The sequence below is a fragment of the Camelina sativa genome, chromosome 17 (assembly GCF_000633955.1).
Source record: "Camelina sativa cultivar DH55 chromosome 17, Cs, whole genome shotgun sequence".
NCBI lineage: Eukaryota > Viridiplantae > Streptophyta > Magnoliopsida > Brassicales > Brassicaceae > Camelina > Camelina sativa.
The window spans coordinates 33,035,717-33,045,809 of NC_025701.1; the positions used below are offsets into that span (position 1 = coordinate 33,035,717).

The 10,093-nt window shown below is 36.1% G+C and overlaps 3 protein-coding genes across 3 annotated transcripts; 2 read left to right on the plus strand and 1 right to left on the minus strand.

Moving 5' to 3' along the window:
• LOC104758722 (serine/threonine-protein kinase WAG1-like) lies at positions 2,768-4,382 on the plus strand. The gene has a single exon (XM_010481645.2). It carries the CDS (start codon positions 2,801-2,803, stop codon positions 4,268-4,270), a length of 1,470 nt encoding a protein of 489 aa, XP_010479947.1. The 5' UTR covers positions 2,768-2,800; the 3' UTR covers positions 4,271-4,382.
• LOC104758723 lies at positions 6,130-6,810 on the plus strand. The gene has a single exon (XM_010481646.2). The coding sequence runs from the start codon at positions 6,252-6,254 to the stop codon at positions 6,396-6,398; it is 147 nt and encodes a 48-aa protein (XP_010479948.1). The 5' UTR covers positions 6,130-6,251; the 3' UTR covers positions 6,399-6,810.
• LOC109124463 (uncharacterized protein C630.12-like) lies at positions 6,921-10,084 on the minus strand. Its single transcript, XM_010481647.2, has 13 exons — positions 9,932-10,084; positions 9,542-9,586; positions 9,255-9,433; positions 9,032-9,167; positions 8,852-8,948; positions 8,670-8,729; positions 8,489-8,589; positions 8,374-8,408; positions 8,201-8,258; positions 7,993-8,067; positions 7,755-7,912; positions 7,409-7,666; positions 6,921-7,331 (listed from the first exon to the last, which is right to left on the minus strand). Exons 1-13 carry the CDS (start codon positions 10,067-10,069, stop codon positions 7,082-7,084), a joined length of 1,590 nt encoding a protein of 529 aa, XP_010479949.1. The 5' UTR covers positions 10,070-10,084; the 3' UTR covers positions 6,921-7,081.

Here is a 10,093-nt window from a genome sequence, read left to right on the forward strand (position 1 = left end):
GATGGAATCTCTTTTGTATACTTACATAACATTAATCATTATATAGTTAGGAAGTTAATGGGTGTCATTATTGAAGAATAATTAGTAGTAGTAATTAACTAAAATAATACAGTATACTCATACTTACATTTAATTAAGCCAGGGTCCAGAGGGAGCATATGTAACGCGACAAAGGTGGGTCCTGTTCCACCACGTGGCAGACAAAAATAAGATTTTTATCGAACATGGATCCAATTCCCATATTCTTCTTTTAACATATGCGAATTTACATTTCTGTTTTCTCTTACAATTATGTGTATACTCTCCTGTTTTAAAAATCGCTACGTGCTAGTCGGGCGGTCAAGATGGACATAGCGCCTAGCGAAAAAATTGGAAATTATAGAAAAATTAATCAAAGACTAGTTTTAGAGTTATTTTATTAAATTAATAATAATAAAAAATATATAGTATTAAATATATGTATAATTCTGTTTATATTAAAATAAAAATATCAAATAAAATATAAAATTATAGAATTGTCTTTAAAATTACGATAAACACATAAAAACGTAATTTTAAAAGAAAATTTATGATTTTTATTAAAAGTTTGTACATTAATTATTGTAAAACATCATAAACTCTTAATTTAAATGTTTAAATAACAAAAAATATATATCTTTAATTTATATCTGGCTCTAAAAATAACCATTATATACAAAATTAAGCGGGAAGTAATCGGAGTAGACAAGTTATAATCAAATTAGACAGATATATTTATATAATCGATGCTAGGCGGGGATTAGTCATTAATCAAAGCGGAGAGGGTGGGCCTAACGATTTTGCGGAACGTAATCGGTGCTAGACGGGGATTTTTAAAAGAGATATATTCCAATGAAAGTACTGTGCACACAAAATGAAAAAAAAAATTCTATTACACTAACATTAGATTTAAATATATTGAATAAAATTAATTAATTAGTTTATTTAATCCAATAAATTATATTATTGGAGCCGAGAATATCATGTAAATGTCCCAAGTGCCGCATTTCTAATGTTTTTTTTCTTTGGATTCCACGTGTATCATTTCTGTTTGTATTACAATGGTGTTTGTGTTGTGTTGTGTTGTTTTTTAGCTTTTGGTTTTTTGAGACTATTTGTATTTCTCTGTAATTTTTATCAAAACTTGCAAAATAGTATAAACTATTTCACATTAATTTAAAGAATTGTATATATATTACCTAGGGCAAGGTATAGTATAGTATAATCTTGATGTGAAGGTCGGCTAAACTTTGGTTTTAGGCGGTCGCTTTAGCTTCTTCGTTCTTTTTTATAAAAATCCATTGCATATGCCATTAGTGGCTCATTATCAAAATAGTAATAACAATAATGTTATTAATAATTATTATTAATATTATTATTATTATTATTATTATTAGTATTATTATTATTATGCCATTTGCTAGCTGTTATGTACTTCTTATTTAAATATGGATCCGGTCAAACAAGGTTATGAAGCATTAATGCACTTGAATTTATTGTCACTGCGAAAAGGTTAAAAGAAATCTAACCTTTTTTTCCTTTGAAGATATTCCTGCATTCATAATACTGATACTAGTGTGAGTGAGCTAAATATAACATTGTTGTTTATCTCGTTATAGCTTATATATATATATATTTTNTTTTTTTTTTTTTTTTGTGAAGAAGCTTTTTTCATGTTTGATTGTACAGTACTTTTCTATATTTTATATCTCTTTATATAAAGAGTTTTATAATTTGATGTCAAACAAATAAAAAAAAATTAGTTTTCGAGCTAGGTTTTTTTATTGTAGGTTTGTGAAATTAATGAATTGGTTCCATAGGATTTGAAGACGATTTATGACGTTTGTAACATTGAACTGAACGGCTTAATTACGTTGGGCAGTGAGTAGTGACGCACCTAAGAAAAAGGCATTACGTTGTTCGACGTGACAACGATACACAAATAAAACAATCCATAAACGTTTCATATGCTATTGAGCCTGTCTGTTATATAAACAACCCATAAACGTTCCAATTTCCCCTTATATGATTATACTATATATAAAAATGACATACGATGCTAATTCTTCAAAACGTTAAAGCCGACAAGCCGTTACTCCTTCGTCAATCTTAAAAAAAAAAAAACAAAAAAATTATCTCCTCTTTTTTTTTCTTTAAAAATAAAAAATGCTTATGACTTTATTGTTACTCTCGACAGAATCCCAATGCAATATATTACTACAAAACAACGTGTTAATTACAGTATTTGGTTGCCAGCCAACGTTCTCTTTTTATAAAACACTACTCCATTTTGCATTTTCAACTCAAAATTGCAAACCAACCTCTTCTTTTTTACTCTATCCAACCAATCTACCCGTCAAAATATTAAAATGATAAGAATTATATAAATGTTTTGAACGTATAGCATTGAATAGTATAACACATAAAATTTCTGCTATAAGAATTAATTTCTCTTAAAACGTAATTCTATATATATAGATGGGAAGAAAAAAACCATTTGCTTCAGTGCTTACACACCAAAAACAATTACAATCCGAGTCATCATTATTAATTAAGAAAATGACACATTGGGAGGTCAAACTACATCTCATATTTGTCCTTTCACACAAGTCAACCCTAATTTACTCCAAACACAAACAAAACGAAATTAAATAATCACTAATCAACCATTTCGTTACCCATCTCCCCCCCTTTATATATAACTCCTCATCATCACCTTCAACCTTAATAATATAACAACCCACAAAAACCTAAGAAATATAAACTTCACCGGAAAACAAAAATGGAAGACGACGTTTATTACCTCGACACAGATCTCGATCTCAGCTTCACCTCCACCACCACAGACCGTACATTCACCTCATCAAGCGCTAGATCGAGTCTCGCACGCTCAAGCCTAACCCTAAGCTTTAACGACAGACTCTCAACCGCGACAACTCCTTCAACCACCACTTCTTCCGCCGCAACAACACTCCACCACCGTCGCTACGATCCTCACTGGACAGCTATCAGAGCCGCAACAACTCTCTCCTCCGACAGAAGACTCCATCTCCGCCACTTAAAACTCGTCCGCCACCTCGGAACTGGTAACCTCGGCCGTGTTTTCCTCTGCCACCTCCGTGACTGCCCTAACCCTACCGGATTCGCGCTTAAAGTAATCGACCGTGATGTTCTCACGGCGAAGAAGATGTCACACGTGGAAACAGAAGCTGAGATCCTCTCCATGCTAGACCACCCGTTCTTACCTACACTCTACGCACGTATCGACGCTTCTCACTATACTTGCCTCCTTATAGATTACTGCCCTAACGGTGATTTACATTCCTTGCTCCGTAAGCAACCTAATAACCGACTACCGATTTCTCCGGTTAGATTCTTCGCCGCCGAAGTACTCGTCGCCTTGGAGTATCTCCACGCTCTAGGAATCGTTTACCGAGATCTCAAACCGGAGAATATCTTGATTCGTGAAGATGGACACATCATGCTCTCAGATTTCGATCTCTGCTTCAAAGCCGACGTGGTTCCAACTTTCCGATCTCGACGTTTCCGGAGACCTTCGTCTCCTCCGTCTTCTCCACGGAGAAGTCGCCTTCGAAGAGGTTGTTTCTTCTCCACGGAGGTAGAGTACGAGAGAGAAGAGATAGTAGCGGAGTTCGCGGCAGAGCCAGTTACGGCGTTTTCGAAATCGTGTGTTGGAACTCATGAGTATCTAGCGCCGGAGCTAGTAGCCGGAAACGGACACGGAAGCGGTGTAGACTGGTGGGCGTTTGGGATATTCTTATACGAGATGTTACACGGGACGACGCCGTTTAAAGGTGGTACCAAAGAGCAAACACTGCGCAACATAGTATCCAACGACGACGTGGCATTCACGTTAGAGGAGGAAGAAGAAGGTATGGTTGAAGCGAAGGATCTGATTGAGAAGCTGTTGGAGAAAGATCCGAGGAAGAGGCTAGGATGCGCCAGGGGTGCGCAGGATATCAAAAGGCATGAGTTTTTCGAAGGGATCAAGTGGCCGTTGATCAGAAACTATAAACCGCCGGAGATCCGAGGTCTGGTGAAGAAGACGAAGGGACATGGTGGTCACGTGACTGCTGTCGTCACGCCACGGAGGAAGAAGTGGTTGTGGAGGGCGCTGTCGCATTTACTGCGCAGTAAAGGCTTGAACAAGAGCAGCAGTAAAATTCAGAGCAATAATAATTACTATCATTATGTGGGTAAAAGCTGTAACGCTAGTGGCAAACGCGTTTAAGGCGTTTTATAACCTTGAAAATATATCTCATACGATTCTCTCTAGAGGTAGCAAAATTAGCAGTCTGATCATTTTTGATTTTGACATATTCTTTTGTTGGTTCTGAAATTCATACAAGAAACTATATAAGTAAATTTACCTTTTCTTCATCTTAACCAAAAGGAGTTCTAAATTATAAACTACCAAACGAGTTCAGGCATGCATACTTTTCTTTTGTTCTCTTTTCACATTTGTCTAGCTCAGAAGTGGGAACAGAGATTAATGGGCCTTAGCATTGGGTCCATTTGTATAACAACCTTGTTTTTTGTTTGTTTTGGGTGTACGTATTAGAGTTTTGGGAAATTGAAGAAAATCAGAAGCAAAGCAAATACATTCAATGCTTTGTCTTCTTTACCACAAGTATGTATCCTCTTTTCATGCTCTACCTTTCTTCCTTTTCTACTCTTTCTTGTAGATTTCACTCTCATATATATTTGATTTAGGAAAAATGTCATTAAAATCCCCAAGTCTACATTTTCGTTGATTTAAATCCCGAACTCTGCTTTTGGAGAAAAAAACACCAATTATTTGTTGACTTCCAAATAAATCGCAAACTCTCGTTGACCTAGTCTTTTGAGACACAACATTAAGTGGTCAAACGGAGAAATTAAATGAGATTAATTATCTGTTAACGAGATCCGTTAATAGCAAAACGACGCTGTTTATAACACCCTAAAACTCCCAAATTAAGAAATTGATTCTCAATTTCCCTAGTTCACAAACCCTAATTGATCTCAATTTATCTTTTCTTCTTTAATTTCTCTTTTCTTCTTCGATTTCTCTCTTCTTCTTCGAGTTGACGAGATGAGTTCTAGCTCAAAGACATCGGTGGTAGCTTCGTTTGACCATGGAGTGCCATTGAAGTACGTTTGTGGAGCCGGTGTAACGATCTTTACATGGAGAACTAAAGATAATCCTGGTCGACCGTTCTTCCGGTGTATAACAAAAAAAGATCTGGAATCTTCTCATCATCGAAGATATCATGTTCGATTAGGGTTAGATTAATTAGGGTTTGTGAATTGGGAAAACTGAGAATCGATTTCTCAATTTGGGGGTTTTAGGGTGTTATAAACAGCATCATTTTGCTATTAACGGATCTCGTTAACGGATAATTAACCTTGTTTAATTTCTCCGTTTGACCACTTAACGTTGTGCCTCAAAAGGCTAAGTCAACGAGAGTTTGGGATTTATTTGGAAGTCAACAAATAATTGGTGTTTTTTTTCTTCTCCAAAAGCAGAATTCGGGCTTTAAATCAACGAAAATGTAGACTTGGGGATTTTAATGACATTTTTCCCTATTTGATTTATATGCAAGTTGTTCGTGTGATTTTCTTTTTTTTTGGAGTTATATTTATAGGAATACCAAATTATCATCACTTCAGTATATTTGCTTAATTCAAAAGGTACACAGTTTATAAGTGACTAAGTGAGGGATCTTTTAAATAGTTTTGGCCGGCTGTATATTATTTGTTGTTGGGGAAGGTAAAATACATATCCAAAAGTAACTTGTATCAATGAACTATATATTATTAAAGCTATATATATGATGAGCATACAAAAAGTTTATAATAGAAGATATAATAAATTATTGATGTTTTGATGATTCCATGAAAGATGAAACTATACTTCCTTGGAGAATCAAAAAAGAGATCCATGCAAATCCCAATGTCAATTAATGAACCAAAACTCAGACCATGTTCATCTGTTTCTTCTTTCCTTCGTATCTAATTCACCTTTTCCCCCAAGATTTCTCTTCTTCCTCTTCACTCTATATATATTCTTCAATCCCCTTTTCTACTTCCCCCACAACTCTCTTTTCTTTACCCACAAAAGGGTTTTTTCTTTTCTTCATCAAATTCTTCACACAAAAGTTTCAATCTTTTTATTTGTTTTCTTTCATTTCATATAATATAAAAAGCATAAAACTTTGATTGTGGCATTAATGGCTGAGTTCAAGAGTAAGTTAAACAAAGGTCACGCCTTTACAAGCAAATGTGCTTCCTTGGTGAAGGAGCAACGAGCTCGTCTCTACATTCTCCGTCGTTGTGCTACCATGCTTTGTTGCTGGTACATCCAAGGCGATGAGTAAAGAGATGACTCTTCCTTAATTACATATAACATCCGAAACGCTATATATATACACATATATCTATATATTAATATATATATCACCCTGTCCCTAATATCTAGTTCTTGAAGCTCCATGGACATTGAAGCTCTCCTTTGGCTGTTTGGCAAAATCCTTTCACAAGAAACTTGATTCTCTCTTCTGATATATGCTGGTGCAACAAAACCCTTTTACAAGCCTGTCGTTTTTTAACCTAAAGGATCAATCTTTTAGGTTTTTTTTGGTTTGCTTTGTATCAGACAAGACAGAAAGAGAGCAAGAAATTTATCCGCTAATCAAGCCAGAGTTTTTACTGTGTCTGAGACAGAGACACTGGAGATGCTAGTTCCTTAATTAAGAAATGGAAGATCTTTGAAGGGTTTTGATTGGTTTCACTTTGGACCGGAGAAGACTGTGTTTTGTTTCATCAGTGACATTTTCCTCTGTATAATTTCAGTTTTGTTTCTCTTATATTGCATCATATTCTAATAATTAAGACCAAATAAATAAGTCTATGGTTATGTTGAACCATATAGACTAAACATGTCTCTTTTGATTCTCATATATTCTAATAATACAACAACAGTTTTCACTTTTCACCACAAATCCTACAGATGATAGTTTGCTTGATCCAAAATTTCATGTCAATGAGATTTATCTTTAGTTTATCCCTCTTGCTCAATCCAATCCTTGAACAGCAACATCATGTAAATGGGAACGTTTAACGCCGCAATGACAATGATCATCATGATTGTACGTATTACTCTCTGGATCACAAGTTTTGTTCTTGATTTTGATGCTGATCTCGTCAGAGGATCAGACCCACCAGCACCTGCATTTACATCTGAGTCCATCACAAGCTCAATCTGTTCGTTAGTGTTCTTTCTAGCCGCTGATCTCAACACCGCGTTACCCCTAGAAAGAAAATAAGATGACGAGAAAATCAAAACTTGAGTCTTGTACTGAGAATCCAAAGGATGTTGATCTCTTACTTTTCTACAAGAGCTTTATCGCTTTGACGTTTCAAAGGAGTTGGAAGAACTTTCTTCACAAGATGCATAGATCCTTCTGCGTCCCATACCATTTCATACTCGCAGTTCTCATCTTCATTCTTCTCCTTCGTGACGCTGCTTAAAAAGCTTGACTTCATCACATTTGAGATACAGTCTGCAGTGTTGTTTAAGAAGCTTATCCCATGATTTGGCCACAGAAGGAGAGCAAGAAGGGACATAGCGAATAGAGAAAGGTACCTGGTAGTTCAAAATTAAACTCAAAAATTCATAAACATGCATCAAGACAATAATCATAGAGCCAAGAACTCTCTGGTCAGGAGCATACCACATGTAAATGTATAATTGGCACGGAAGGAAGCATAATTGGGTGTGTAACATTTTATCTAGATCAGATGAGTTTTGATGGATGGCGTTGGGAACAGATAATAGCATGAATGACGGATATATATTTCCTTGTTGCCAGCTTATAGTACCTAAAGTATGCTGTAATATGATATTCACGTATCAAAAGATTGTCCATAGTGGGATCCAAATATTTTGTGGCCATTACTTATTTGTGTTACCTCAATTACAGATCCTGCTTCCGACTTGTGGGTTACAGTGCACTGGTCATGATCATGGCCAGACAGAACGAGTATCTGCAGCAAAAAATGGTAAAAACGTTGCTGCATTGTTTGGTTTAGTGTTAATGAGAGTTGTGTTTGAAGTGACATTCACAAGAAACACAGACAGAACTCTCCCATGAACATAAAATAGAAGAATTTATCTTACGGGTTTGATCATCTCCAGTAACTTCTTTGATGATTCTGAAGTAACATAATTCTGGTATCTGCAAATGAAGTTAATAAACAAAAATGAATACATTGGATTAGTTATGCCCTGATTCTGGTTAATTAAAAACTAACTCAAGTTCTGTATAATAAAATGGAAAGGTAGAAGTTTACATTACTTCTTGATCTTGAAAATGGCGCCAAAACCGCTGTACATGAAAGAGTAGAAATTAGACCAATACAAACTGTTCTTATCTGAACTACACTACGATCCGTGTTGAAAAATCACCTGATCAATGACAGAAACGCCACGGTGAGGGCCGCATGGGGTTTGATCAGGCCGATATAATGGGATGTGGGTCAATAAAACTCTAGGATGTGACTGTGCATCTAAAAAGATGAGAAAATTGTACGTGTAAGCTTCAGAAAGATAGTAAGTGCAAAAGAGGATTCAGTTGAATAACACACACCCGTGGAGACATTTTGTACAAACTTCCAAACTTCTGATGCCAGATCCTTTTGAGGATTCCCTGCAAAATATACATCAGCTTTTTAGTTACAGATCCTTTGTTTATCTTTGAGGATAAATTCTAAGCATGTAAAACAATATCTTAATGATCAAAGCGTAGATCAGAGCGAAGTTTGTAATTACCATCAATAGCTTGTGCATCAATACTGATGAACTCAACACTTCCAATCATAAATCTGCGGTTTCTGATCCCAAAAACTTTTTGGTATCGATCAATCACCTGTTGAAAATGTGAAGTTATATCAATACATAGGTCGCTGACAAATGTGATATATTTGAGAAAAAGGTGATAAGTGTTAGTACGTCTTGCTTATGGGACGCAACCCGAGAATAGCCAACATCATGGTTCCCAGGGATGTAAAATGTAGGGATGTCCCCAACTTTGCCTTGTGAATTCACACCAAATACATGTTTAAACCGGCTCAAAGATTCCTGCCATCTGATAAAAATAACAAGTTAAGCATCTCCACGAACCATTTGAGCAGAAAGAAGAACAAGTGAAGAGACAAGAACAAGGAGATCTTACTCTTCCTCAGGCAGAAATGGCCCGCCATCGAAATAGTCACCTAAAAACAAAACAACGTCTGGTTTGAAGGGCAAGACAGACTGAAAGAACGATCTCCGCATGTTTATATCAGTATAAAACTGAGCAAGCTCCAAAGCAAGCGTCTTTGACGACAAACGAAACGATGTCTTATCCATGAGCTGCATAAAGACACCACCAACAACAACAACAACAACACATAATCAGATGATCAAACTCCACTAACAAACACAAAACCAAAATCTAAAAGCATTTGAAAAGCTCTTCACCTGGGGATCAGTAACAATGGCCACTTTAGTAAAATTCCCATCACTCTGTAAGAAAAACAAAAAGCTAGCAGATATGAACAATCACAACTCAACAGTGACTAAAATAGTGATGAAATCAAGCTTCTGCAGATCTATTGAGATTCTTTACACATTGGCTATTTTTAGATCAGTGAAAGATAACATTCCCAATAATAGTACTACCGAAGATGACGGATTTCAATTTCAAAGCTTCGATTTTTATAGACATTTTCAGTAAATCTCGCGACTTTCAGAGAGAAATAAGCAAATACACAATCGAACTCGAATTAGATTCACTGAATCCCCAAAATTGAGCATTCAGTTATTGAAAAAGATGAGAAATGTAATTGGAGACTAGAGAGAGGGAGAGACCTTATTATGGTGAGGCCAAGAACAAGTGAAGAGAGAAGGAACCCAATAGGCGAACATTTCGCCGTAGAGGATCGTGGCTGCCCAAATGAGACATAACCCCACCGTGAGCTTATGGTGGTGTTTCATTTTTCCGAGCATCTGAATCTCCCCCCCCCCCCCCCC

Coding starts and splice junctions, on each gene's coding strand:
- LOC104758722 (XM_010481645.2), top strand. CDS start 2,801: ATGGAAGACGACGTTTATTACCTCGACACAGATCTCGATCTCAGCTTC.
- LOC104758723 (XM_010481646.2), top strand. CDS start 6,252: ATGGCTGAGTTCAAGAGTAAGTTAAACAAAGGTCACGCCTTTACAAGC.
- LOC109124463 (XM_010481647.2), bottom strand. CDS start 10,069: ATGCTCGGAAAAATGAAACACCACCATAAGCTCACGGTGGGGTTATGT. Junction 8,590..8,669: donor TGTACAAAATGTCTCCACGG/GTGTGTGTTATT, acceptor TCATCTTTTTAG/ATGCACAGTCACATCCTAGA. Junction 7,913..7,992: donor AAGCAGGATCTGTAATTGAG/GTAACACAAATA, acceptor ATCATATTACAG/CATACTTTAGGTACTATAAG.